General features: G+C 35.5%; 1 protein-coding gene across 2 annotated transcripts in view; it reads left to right on the top strand.

The window, feature by feature from the left end:
- UBQLN1 (ubiquilin 1) overlaps positions 1-13428 on the top strand; it is a 53210-nt gene extending 39782 nt beyond the window's left edge. The window contains exons 7-11 of one of the 2 annotated variants that reach the window (XM_004774076.3): positions 4374-4516; positions 7759-7842; positions 9090-9205; positions 9435-9606; positions 11424-13428. In XM_004774076.3, coding sequence (XP_004774133.1) covers positions 4374-4516; positions 7759-7842; positions 9090-9205; positions 9435-9606; positions 11424-11576 — 668 coding nt within the window. In that variant the 3' untranslated portion in view covers positions 11577-13428. The remainder of the gene's footprint in view (positions 1-4373; positions 4517-7758; positions 7843-9089; positions 9206-9434; positions 9607-11423) is intronic. The other variant, XM_004774077.3, reaches the window with a different exon arrangement.
- Positions 13429-13787: the final 359 nt, after the last annotated feature.

Here is a 13787-nt window from a genome sequence, read left to right as displayed (position 1 = left end):
ATTTGAAAGATCAAAGACTTAATCTCCTGATAGGTGAATTGCTGTTTTTTTTTTTTTAATTAACTATAGCATTGTTATCTACATTAACAACTTATGTCAAAAAATCAGTTTTGTGACTTCTTATTCAGATTTATTACTTAATGGCTTGATACTTTAAGATTTCATGTTACTGTATCCATCAAAGGAGAACCAAAAACAGCAAAAGGAAGTAGATTCTGCTGGCCTAACATAGCATAGTATATACACTGTTGAGATTTTTATTCAACTCTTTGCAGTTACACATACACAAATATACACACATACCTGTAAAGATAAAACTCTTGACTCTCTTTTGCCCAGTAAGCACTTATTCTAGAAGATGAGGAAATCTTAGAGCAGGAGTTAGCAAATTTTTCTTGCAAGGGGCCAGGTAATACTTTAGGCCTTGCATGTCAAGAGCAAAGTGAGGGGCACCTGGGTGGCTCAGTGGGTTAAAGCCTCTGCCTTCAGCTCAGGTCATGATCTCAGGGTCCTGGGATCAATCCCCGAATTGGGCTCTGTGCTTAGCAGGGTGCCTGCTTTCTCCTCTCTCTCTGCCTGCCTCTGCCTACTTGTGATCTCTGTCAAATAAATAAAATCTTTAAAAAAAAAAAAAAAAGTAAAGCGAGAATATTATGAGAGAAAATACATTGCAGTAAGTAAAAATATAACTGAGTAATACTTTTTCATATATATATACTAATGATAGGAATGGAATTCTTTTTTAGGGATGACATTTACTTAATTGATGTTCACAGTGTTTCCTGTTGTCAAGATGTGTAATGAGATTTTACTTAAATATGTACTCATTTCAAAAGTATATGATTTTAATAGCATAGTCATCAGTTGGAAGCATTTGTAGGATTCTGTTACATTCTTCTTTGCTTTAAATATGTCATTGCAGATTAATCACTTCCAATTGAAGGTTAGGTGGTAGGACCTCAATTACAAAATTAAATGACTTTTGAAATATGGAAATTTCCTTTGCACTTGTATTGAGGTCCAAAGAATGCTGCCGGAACAGTAATATGAACTTAAAAAAACAATCTGTAAATTCATGGCAATGGAGATCTCATTTTAACTTTTGACAGCAAGAGAATGTATAAAGCACCTTGATATTGTCATTTAAACAATTTCTGCTATTGTCAAAATTACTTTATCACAGTATGAGTTCCACAAGTTTGCATGCTGTTTGTCTTATAATTATGGGTAGAATTCATTGGGAAACATTATCAAGTTTCTAGCGAAAGATAATTTTGAGAGTCATCTGGTGTTTGGTAATGCTGGTTAGGTGGTTCAGAATTTCAGTCTTAGCCTTTATCTAAAAAAATTTTGAAGTAAAACCTTACATCTTACAAAAAAACTACTTCTGCTTAGCCGTCAAACTGCTGCTGTGTGGTTGGACAGGTCAGGATATTTCAGACAAAAATCTATGGAATTGACTATGGCGAAGTTCACAAGAGTGAAATGGTGTTCTCTATTGATACTCCTGCTCGTTGAATAATGTGACAGTTCAAAATATTTTCCGGAGTACCTGCTGGTGAATAAGACAATGAATAGCCATAGTTTTTAAATACCGTATTTTTTAAATAAGCTTTCTATATTCAGCTAATCCTCCACATATGTTTTCATCATCATCATATCAACCTGATTTTTAAATCATAAAATCAACCTGATTTTATAAATAAAATATAATTTTAATATAAATAAAATATTATATTTTAAAATAATATATAATATATAAAAATAAATAATATAAATAATGTAAATATAAATATAAAATATAAAATTTATATATTATATAAATATAATATATAAATATAAAATCCATTTTAAATCATAAAATCAACCTGATTTTATTTCAGGTTGCATTGAATTATTTTCTGGACTTTGAAAGTAGTTTTGCCTGTAATTCTATGCAGACTGTTTATAAAGTCTGATTTTTTAGACACTTTAAACTTGGCATTGACTTCTCAAACAAGAACTGGGCAGAAACATCTGTCAGCTCATTAAAAACAAAGGAATACCACTCAGAATAACTTGCATTGTTTTTAAATTGAATATTGATGCTGTGAGTCTAATGTCCTTAACTCTTGAGAAACTGTTTATTTATCTGGACACATTTATATTTGGCTGCTGCAATCAAGATTTCATTAAGCATGCCAATTAATCACCACTAATACACTGCTTTCCTTTTTGGCTAACAAATAAGCCACTTGGAAACTTAACTGGTTGTAGGCTTATTTTCATATTTTATTTTTGTAAAGAAATCTGGCTATGATGAGGTGGCTGCATTTTAAATTTCGTATTTTCCTGACTGTTGCTTGCCTCTGAGTTGGGCATAGTGCAATGAGTGCTTAGTCTAGCAATGTTGAAGTATATTGTATTTTTTCATTGTCATTGCATAAAAATACAGTGCTTTGCCATCTCATTGATAAAATAATCCATGTTCCATTGTGCTTTAAAAGCACAATATTTGTAGTCCAACTTTATCTTTTTCTTCTTGTTCTTATGAGACTAGTATGTTACTGGTAGTTAAAAAAAGAAAATAACAACATGCTACAGCAATAGTGTGGTGCACTGAGCAGCGTTCTGGGTCTGCAGCAGTCATCAAGGGCTGTGCACAGCCTCTATTGGACTACTTAGCCATGGTGGTACACAAGCAGCCATTGACAGTTAACACCTGCGTGTGACTGTATTCCAAGAAAAAAAATTTTTTTAAGATTTTATTTATTTATTTGACAGAGATCATAAGCAGGCAGAGAGGCAGGCAGAGAGAGACCGGGGGAAGCAGGCCTCCTGCTGAGCAGAGAGCCCAACCTGGGGCTCGATCCCAGGACCCTGAGATCATGACCTCAGCGGAAGGCAGAGGCTTAACCCACTGAACCACCCAAGCGCCCCTCCAAGAAGATGTTATTTATGGACACTGAAGTTTGACTGCATATAGTTTTCATATTTCACAGAATAATTTTGTATCTTTAACCATTCAAAGATATAAAAGCATTTTTACCTTGTGGGTTGTACAGAAGCAGGTCATGGGCCATATTTGCTCTGCAGGTTGTGTTTATCAACACTTGTGTTAGAATATTCATAGAGTCCAGGATGTAGAAAGTAACCCAATTGAAACAACTTGAGGAAATAGGAAAAAAAGACTGATTACCAAAAAACCCCCAGCAGAATTATAATAAGTTAGAAAAATAAGTAGGAAGTGTCAATGTTTTAAGCCTGATAAAATTACGCTGGATGGAATGAGAGCAGAAGGGAAATGAAAAAACTAATGAGTTAAGTTTGCATATAATGAGTTTGAGAATATATTTGAGGTTGAGTATATGTAGTCAGCAAGTGAAAATCTGGTTATGTGTTGAGCAAATTAGTTTTCAGAGAACGTTGAATTTGCATAAATTTAACTATAGCTCTTAGCAAAAAAAAAAAGGAAAGAATAAAGTAACAAGCACTTTTGCCCTTAAGTAGTTTAATTGTCACAACCTGTCCTTTGCACTAGATAGTACTTAACTCCATTTGACTGGGGAAACTGGAAGGGTGAAGAGGCCAAAAAACTAACCCAAGTTTACATAGTTAGATTAGGTTTGAACCCAGGTAACTCTAGTCACTGTTCTTAGTCGCTGCTCTGAAATGTTAAATGTGCCTGCTGTTTTGGCGAGTGAGTGTCAGTAATGAGTGAAAGTGGGATGGAGGCTACATCTGGTTTCCTGGGTATGAGAGGGCTTACGTTCTTTAAGTAGGAGCATATCAAATGCTGGATGTGATTCTTCTGCAGTCCTAGAGGAGATGTTGGCCCAGACTTACTCTCTGTATGGGATTTTTCTTTATTTTCTTTTTTAAAAATATTTTGTTTTTGATAGAGACATAGCGAGAGAGGGAACAAAAGCTGGGGGTGTGGGAGAGGGAGAAACAGGCCTCCCACTGAGCAGGGAGCCAGAAGCAGGGCTTAATCCCAGGACCCTGAGATCCTGACCTGAGTTGAAGGCACACGCTTAACAGCTGAGCCACCCAGGCGCCCTTGGGATTTTTCATAGTAATTTCAACCATATCTAATTTTTGCTTCTTAAATTGACTTTAGAACCTAGTGTAAGTGTTAAATGTGATTTTATTGTAAATGTATCCAGAATGTTTAACATCATAAACCCTTCTTTACTGTTATATGTTGAGTGTGTAGTTGTGGAGATCTTAGTTTTAAAATTCTTTCTTGGTTCAATTGATTAGTAATATGTTTGCTCATCTGCAGTTACTAAAATTACATATGGTATATATTGTATTTTAAAGCTTTCACTTTTGTTTATGGGTCTTTTCCTTGATACAGTGTCTTTTTTTTTTTTTTTCTAACAAACTTACAGCTAGTATGTTCAACACACCAGGAATGCAGAGCTTGTTGCAACAAATAACTGAAAACCCACAACTTATGCAAAACATGTTGTCTGCCCCTTACATGAGAAGCATGATGCAGTCACTAAGTCAGAACCCTGACCTTGCTGCACAGGTGAGTTTGTAATTACATTAAAAAGGACTGTGCAGTGTGAATTGAAATAGCCTAATCAAATAAATGTGATTTTGGCACATTTGGGTTGTGTTGTGTTACATACTACAAAACTGGGTAAACTGCATTTCCAATATCTTGGACATTTTGTTTCTTTGCAGTAGACTAATTCTTCATATATAATTAGAACATTTTCTTCTCTGCTATTTATTGGCTAGAAAGAAGTGTAGGTTTACTCTGTATCTATGTATATTGATTTAGGAGATGGATATAAAGTTTTGGATTACTTTCCCTTTGGAAGATATGTTCTTTAGTGAAATGTAAATCTTGAAAGTGATTAAGTGCTGTGGTAATACATTTCTTGGAATACTTATGTTTATTAGATCACACTGATTCTGTGTAATGGTCATGTTCAAGATAGCAGTTATAAAATATCCTGAAATCATTTTTTAAAGGCAGAGGGAGATTTGTGGGAACAGTGTTCTCATTCTTTCCATTATAGATCACCCCTCAAAGTTAGTATAATGGTATTTTATTAATTTATTTATTTTCTTAATTGTTTTGAAGAGACCGTAACTAAGGGAATTAGTGGATCTCAACCCTGGCTGAACATTTAGGATCTCTTTGGGAATTTTAAAGTTAAAAAAAAAAAAAAAAAAAAAACCTCTCTGTCCTGAGAGATTTTGGTGTAATTACATCTCATTTCCCCTATCCCTGAAGTTCCCTGGGCAATTCAGATGTTCCCCTAGGTTAAGAACAGCTGGGCTTAAAAAACCTTGGAGAATATTAAATAACCTTGATCACCTGTAGTTTAAATTTGCTGGATATTAAAAATGGCTTCTATAAAATATAAGGGATAATAAATATTTTCCTTTATAGTGTATTCTCATTTCCAACATTCTAAAAGCTTTTAAAGTTAATTACTTTTCTTTATGTCAACAAAATGTTTTTTATTTTCTGAAGTCTGGAACCATTCAAATATATAGCAGCTATCTTTGTGTTATAATCCTCAGCAGTAACTTCTGTCCTCTTAATATTTGTGGAATTGGAAACAAAGAACAAGTTTTTAGGTGAATTTGTGTATATTTTTGTTTTATTCATATAAAAATTAGTATTAAATGCTCCACTTACTGTGATCATAGCACTTTTGTTTTAAATAAATGGAAAATATGTTGAGTGATGGTATTTGTATGTTTTTAAATATCTGTTTGATTAATTAGCACTGAATGTGCATCTTATTTAAAAATGTTGACTTTACAAGCAGAGAAGGTCAACTATCCTATGGTTTCACTTATTTGTGGAGCACAAGAAATAACACGGAGGAGTTGCATGTTTTATAATTGCTATAACATGGGGAGATGGAGAGGAGAAGGTAGTTGAGGGAAATTGGAGGGGGAGATGAACCATGAGAGACTATGGACTCTGAAAAACAATCTAAGGGTTTTGAAGGGGCAGGGGGTGGGAAGCTGGGTCAGCCTTGTGGTGGGTACTATGGAGGCCATGTATTGCATGGAGCACTGGGTGTGGTGCATAAACAATGAATTCTGGTACACTGAAAAGAAATTAAAAAAAAAATTAAAAAAATTTTTTTGACTTTACACTGAAAAATAAAATTAAAAAATATAAATAAAAATTTTGACTTTAATAAGTACATTCTCAGCCATTTAATTAAATTAACATTATAAAGTGACGAGCACTTCGACATATTTTTTTTTTCACTCTAAAGCAAAATGTTAACAAAGAAAGCTATATGTGGATGTCTTTTATTGTAGGCAATTTAGAAATGTTTACAACATACTCTGGTTATCAGCAGATTAAAGTTTTTAGTTTTTCTGTTCTGATTTTGATTTTTAGAAACTCAAAAAAGTCTGAATATATAAACCATATTGTTGTATAGTCAGTTAAGTTAGGAGAAATACCTGAAATGAGATAATACTTTTCTGAGAATGAATGAATCAGTTTAAGATGCCATGCTGTCTCAAATGACATGAATCTTGAAAGATAAATGTGGTAACTTTATTAATCTGTTCATAATAAAAAATACTTTACTGGAGCCAATAAAGAAGCAGGTTTGTTGATCTCAAGTTGGTATTATTTCATGTACTGTGAATTTATTGGTCACTTGGAAACAAATATGATATATTCACAAAACACTGACTTCCTCCTACTTTCATTATTTTGTTGGATATAACTAAATAATCCACTTTGTAACAATAGACAAAGGAGGGAGAATGGAATTCTGTTTACTTCTAGTGTGTACGTGTAATTAATTGCTCTCAAATATGGTTAACTTCTTGAGGGCAAGGGTCATTTTACTTCACCCTCCAGACTTTGGACTGGTAAATAGGTGATCAGTAAATCATTGTCAGTTGACTTTTCGCTCCTTCTGGGGAAAGTGATAAAATTTTCATCTTTTTCAAAGCTTTGAGAATTAGTTTCTGGTTATGCTGATCATGTATCATAATCTTGTTTTCAGGTATTAACATTAATATTGACCCTGACTTTAATTCTTAACACCTGTGTGAATGTTCGGAGGCATGCGAGTTTTCTTATCTCTGGTGGTAGTGAGGTGAAATCCAGAGGCTAATCTTGGTGTTCTCAAACGGATTTACATCTTTCAGGTCTTAACACATTTTAATACTCTCCCCAGAGATCCTTTGGTGCTAGTCCTGGGTGGATTTTCACCTAGCAGCTCCATTTCTCTGTCAAGGTGGTTGCTGTTCTGGTTATTTTTCTGGACCGAATACTAGCTGTTTTGCAGTAGGCAGGCAGATAGATAGAGTGGTTCCAGATCTGGATTTTTCTCTGTGCTTGCCACTTGTGTGTTGAGGTGTCTGAGCAAGCCATGTATTGTTTCATGTATTGATGCTTATGTTTATCTGTCAGTGTAGCAGCAGATGTATCCTCCTGAATGCCAGTTACCCCCTTTTTTCTTTTAAGGGCAAATACTCACCTTTGCTCAAGGAAAATCCTAAGAAAATGATTGTTATTATTTTTTAGGATATTGCATGTCATTATCATAATCATCATTCTCATTGAGAGAGAAGGTGCCTCATTTTGTTTTTGTTTTTTCCCCTGGAGATCCCTCTTGTGGACAGTATCTTCCCTTCTCCTTTTTTATTCATGTTCTACCTTCCTCCCTTTAAGTGCCAGGTTAGGCACTTGGGGAAGATAGACTGTTAAACAAGGTACATTACTTGTTTCAGATATTTCCAGTTAAAATTGTTTGAACACTTGCCCCATAGATGATGCTGAATAATCCCCTATTTGCTGGAAATCCTCAGCTTCAAGAACAAATGAGACAACAGCTCCCAACTTTCCTCCAACAAGTGAGTAAGAAAAGATGCTAGCTATCTTCGGTAATGATTTGCTTGAAAAAGTTTGATAATAAACATTTTCCTTACTCTTCTCTGGCTGATAGCAAACCATAGAAGTTAGTTTGATAATGCTGTCAATTTGCAGAGAATTCAGCTTGATCTTAACTAAGCCCCATTTCACTGCTGACCTTTTGCTTATATTTCTTAAACATAAATTCTGAGGAAAGGACCATTTTGTTTTTGCTTTTGAGGATTTAGGATTTTGAATGCTTCGTTAATACCATAAACCATTTCCTTTCACTTAACTAACTTTGAAGTGCTTCATTGTGTCATGTTATGCTTTATGGTTTAACTAATCTCGAGTAATAGGAAGGAGCTACCCTGTTCTGCTTTACGGGTTTGGTTCATTGTAATGCTTTAATTCCTACAAATTAATGGAATGTCTCTTTTTTGAGGGGTAGATCTCATTTCCTCAGACTCGGAATTAGCACGATTAAAATTGTCAGTGTTGTCCTACACAGAAGGTTTTATTATTAAAAAAAAAACAACACAACAACACCAACTTGAGATTAGAATAGTATTTTATTATTTTAAAAGACAAAAGTCAGTCTTGGTGTTTTGAAACTGGTAGTTCTAGGCCTTTTAAATATTATACAAATGATTCTTGGGCTTGTAAACCATTATCCAAGGTTAGTTATTGTCCTTGACATATTATAATGATGTTAATGTTAGCCAATCATTTTTGGTCAGTCAGGTGGTGTATATTTGGAAGTAGTGAGGCTGAACTCAGTATACACGTATTAACTTCAAATTTGGAACTATTGTTTTAGAGTCTATTTTACTGGTAAAATTGTTTAATCGGCAACAGATAACGTTTGGTCGGGAGGAATATGTGGCTTTTACCATATGTAACCACGTTACATAAATTGTGCAGTTGGAGGTTGTCTCTTAGAAATTACACTTCTGTCTTCTGTTGGAGAATGGGAGCAGTTGTGGCTTTCACAGTAGCACCTGATTGTCTTTCACTATGAAAAGTGGCTTTCCTGATGGACTTGGGAGGAGGTCAGTTAATGATTTGCACACTAGGTTTGCTGTCAAGGAGGAGGTGCTTGTGTTTATCTGGGGAAAGAAATTCTGGATTACCAGTGTCTGGGAGTAAGGTTTTAGGTTTTCTCCAGAAACGTAGCAAAGAAACATTTAAATTGTACTTTCACTGATTTTAATTCCCTTGTTAACCACCTGTTCTCTTTCTTCCTTAGATGCAGAATCCTGATACATTATCGGCGATGTCAAATCCTAGGGCGATGCAGGCCTTGTTACAGATTCAGCAGGGTTTACAGACATTAGCAACGGAAGCTCCCGGCCTGATCCCAGGGTAGGCTTATTTGGGGATGACTATGAAAATGCAACTTATCTTTTAAATGTCATTCTGCCTATTTTTATTGAGATTGTTTTCAAAACTGAGTTTTTAAAATGAAAAATGTTCATTTTAAGAAGATAACAGCTAATGCTATATTAAAATGTTAACTGTTTTATCATTAGGGGCCTGGTCTGGCCTCCTGTTGCAGGAGCTTAGGTTTATTAACCAATTCATGCTTCCTTAGGTTTACTCCTGGCCTAGGGGCGTTAGGAAGCACTGGAGGCTCTTCAGGAAGCAATGGTTCTAACTCTGCACCTAGTGAAACCCCGAGTCCCACGACGACGGGAACCACTGAGCCGGGACACCAGCAGTTTATCCAACAAATGCTGCAGGCTCTTGCTGGAGTAAATCCTCAGGTGAAGACTTTTCTGCTCACATTTTGTATTTCTTGTTGGAAATTTAGAAATTTCCACAAACAACCAAAAAAAGAAAGAAGGAAAGAAAGAGGCAGTCCTTCAGGGTTTAGAGTATAATGAAAAGCACAATCTTAAACAACAGGCATAACAAAAATTATAGACTTCGGTGTACTATTAGACACTGAAGGAAACAGTTGTAAGGGAAGAAATGTTACAATTTTGCCTTTTGGAAGTTGCCTTTTAAAATGCATTTTTTTAGAGCCCCTCTTTGGAAATTATTTGAAATGCGTTGTATTTCATAAAGTTTGTTAAGGAGGAATAGAAACTTGATTATCTCAAATACCTCCTGAACAGCTATAACTACAGTTCTCTCTAGTTCTTGTATTTTATTTATTTGTTTACTTATTTACTTTTTAAAGATTTTATTTATTTACTTGAGACATAGAAAATGAGAGAGAGAGCATGAGAAGGGGAGGGTCAGAGGGAGAAGCAGACTCCCTGCCGAGCAGGGAGCCTGATGTGGGACTCGATCCCGGGACCCCAGGACCATGACCTGAGCCGAAGGCAGTCACTTAACAACTGAGGTACCCAGGTGCCCCTAGACCTTGTGTTTTGGCTTAAAGAAAAAATCCTGTCTCTCCCTGCCCACTACTACTTCCTGTGGTAGCTTGTGTTACATATATAAACCTCACAAAAATGTGCACTTCTAATAATGTTCTTACAGCTGGAAACATTTATTAGCTTTACTAAGAATCTGCCATTGTATGAGGATGATAGCCCGTCAAACCTGTTACGGTAGATTGCCCCTGTAATTCTGCATGGCAAAAAATAGAGCATGCTTTCTGATTTTAAGTCTTATCAAATATAATAAACAGGGCAGGGTTTTATCCTGTACATGTATTTATAGTCCCAATACTAATACAGCTTCAGAATCAAAATAATATTCATAGAATTAATAAGAAAAAAAGATTTTAGGTACTGGACAGAATTGTTATGTAATTTGAACAATGTACAGGCCTCCTTATTTTCAGATTGGCCAGGATTGATTGATCATTTATGTATTTTTGTCTTCTCTTCATTTCTGAAGAAAGATTTGAGGTGGCTAAATTGTCAGGAGCATATTCTGTGGGCCTGGAACTCTCTTGGAGACATGACTGGCCAGTGCAGAAATTGAATGCACATTAGAATTTTGTACATGAGAACTCTGCTTTTATATTTACCCAATTGGTCAGTAACTACAAAATAAATTATTAGTTCTGAACTACTTGCATATATACTTTTAGGTTTCCTGCATTTTCACCAGTTTCTTAAATATATCTGATGTAACGGATGGGGTTTATTATGTGATTTTCTCAAAAATTTTATTTCTTAATTTTTGAGAGAAAGAGTGTTTGTGTAAGTGGTGGGGAGGGTTAGAGGTGGATGGGGAGAAAGCATCTCAAGCAGACTCCCCGGTGTAGCGCTGGACTTGATCTCGTGACCCTGAGATCGTGACCTGAGCAGAAATCAAGAGTCAGATGCTGAACTGACTGAGCCATCCAGTGATCACCCCCAAAAGATTTTTTTTTAAAGCAGAGTTTTGTGTTCTGTGTGACAGGACTAAGCATAAATTAGACTATTTAAAATAAAAAAATTAAATGCTAATAGGCTTTTAAGTATGTTGACTGTGTTTCAAGAGAGGCCAGTGTTTTTATAGCTTAGTAGACCAGCATATTTGTAAAAGAGCATTTAAAACCTTTTAGAGGTTATCTAGGTGTGACACAGACTGATTTTCCTTAGAGTTTTGGTTAGTGGTTTTTTTTTTCTTCCTTTAACAGCTACAGAATCCAGAAGTCAGATTTCAGCAACAACTGGAACAGCTCAGTGCAATGGGATTTTTGAACCGTGAAGCAAACTTGCAGGCGCTCATAGCAACAGGAGGTGATATCAATGCTGCTATTGAAAGGTTACTGGGCTCGCAGCCATCATAGCAGCATTTATGTATCTTGAAAAAATGTAATTTATTTTTGATAACGGCTCTTAAAATCTTTAAAATACCTGCTTTATTTCATTTTGACTCTTGGAATTCTGTGCTGTTATAAACAAACCCAATATGATACATTTTAAGGTGGAGTGCAGTAAGATGTGTGGGTTTCTCTGTGTTTCTTTTCTTTTCTTTTTTTTTTTAAACAGTGGGAATCAATGCTTTTTCATTTAAGGCTACTGCATGCATCAAACACTTCTGCATTTATTGTAATTTTTTAAAAAACATCACCTTTTATAGTTGGGTGAACAGATTTTTGTCCTGCATCTGTCCAATTTATTTGCTTTTTAAACATTAGCCTATGGTAGTAATTTATGTAGAATAAAAGCATTAAAAAGAAGCAAATCATTTGCGCTCTATAATTTGTGGTACAGTACTGCTTATTGTGACTTTGACTTTGGCATGTATTTTTGCAGACAAAACGCTGTAAGATTTATACTACTGACAGTTTTTGCTTTATTTGTATACAATGTAGTATGCACAGTTGGGATTGCATTTCTAGAAACAAACTGCAGTAGATTATCTAAGTAAAGCACCTGTAACCAAAAAAGTGAAGATAAGGAAATACTTGAAAGCTGAGTATTTCCTGATTGTGTAGAATCTTACAGCATCTTTGACAAACATCTCTCAGCTAAAGTGCCGGTAGTCAGGTTTGTTGAAAATAGAATAGAAAAGCTGATTCTGGTTATCTCTCTAAGGACATTTAATTGTACAGACAACATAATGTTACACTGTCTCAACATTCACAGATTGACTGTAAATTACCTTCATCCGTGTGCAGACTGAAGGAGCACTGTAGTATAACCGAAAAGTGCATTTGCCTAGGACTTCTCAGCTTCTCCCATAGGTAGTTCAACAGGCATTACAATTTGTAATTGAAATGTTGCTTTCACTGAAAGTGTTTTGATGTTTCAGTTATTTTTAATTGCCATATAAAAATAGAACTATCTTTTGGGTTTATCAGTTTTCTCATGCACAGGCAATACATGAATTTAAAATGATTTGTGAGCCACTTGTTTCTGAAGTGTTTGGTAGTTCTATTAAGAAATAGTTAAATATTGTGCTTTTCAGAGCCTCAGAGAAGGGGAACTAGGGGCGGGGGGTGGGGATCTCTCCTGGATTGGGCCAGCCTAAATAATACTGGCAACCAAGATTCTGTTAGGATTTCTGTGCATATAGTATAGTAAAGAGGTATCGTTCAGGGGTGAAAAACAAAGAGCCGTTTTAACAATGTTGAGTACATTTGGCTGTTCTGCAGCCTTTTTTTTCCCTCCCCAAAGAAGTTCTGTTTGCTTAACTCTCAAACTGTTGGGGTGTGTGGTACATTCCTTTAGGACCAATTAAAACACAACTTTGGGGTCAGTGATATACATGGCTGACTCTGGTTCAGTATTCTCTTAGGTCGTTATATTCTCTCATGTACAGTTACAGGAAATTAAAATGTTAAAGTAACCTAAAATGAGTTCAGACCAATAAAATCAAGGGAAATACAAGTTGAATTCCATTACTTCTGTAAGTTGCTTGCTATTAAAAAAGGTCAAGAGGCCAGGTTGCCCACCAGCCCGTGCACTGTTCTGACACTTTCCCCAGCAGGAAAACATGAGTGATGGTCAAGGTGGAGGCATGACTAGTGGAGGTTGTTAAGGATGATATTCATGTGTCTTTGCTCTCTCTGCCTTATGCCTCAGTCTGGTTCAAAAACTTTTGTACTGGCAAATGGTGGTTTACAGTGTGGGATAGTGTCATAACCAATTTGACAATTTATTAATCACAAAATAACAATAAATCTCTAGCTTTTACACTTGGTTTGTCTTGCCTTTTTTGTAGAAAGAAAAGGATGTCTTCAGTTTACTTTCTCTTTTCATGTCCTTTGAAGACCACTGGAGTTGATTTACCCCTTATTTTATCACACTTCAGATAATTCTTTATCAGTTTTTATGTTTCCCCAATTAAGATCTGTATATGCACTGTATCGTGTGTTAAAAAGATAACCAACTGGGATGTCAGCTGACCTGAGCTCTGTTTGATGTTTTTGGTACCTGACTTGTTGTCTTTGAGTAAAGACATGATTTCTTGTAACATGGCTGGCGAGACCTTTCAGCACACTGGATTGAGTGGTCTCTTGAGTACCTTCCAGCTACTGTAGTGGTACTATTTT

The sequence above is a fragment of the Mustela putorius genome, unplaced genomic scaffold, assembly GCF_011764305.1.
Source record: "Mustela putorius furo isolate JIRA1106 unplaced genomic scaffold, ASM1176430v1.1 tig00000876_pilon_pilon_pilon, whole genome shotgun sequence".
In the NCBI taxonomy this organism is placed as follows: domain Eukaryota; kingdom Metazoa; phylum Chordata; class Mammalia; order Carnivora; family Mustelidae; genus Mustela; species Mustela putorius.
The sequence above is the reverse complement of the archived record's forward strand: the minus strand, read 5'-3'. Positions and strand labels throughout refer to the sequence as shown.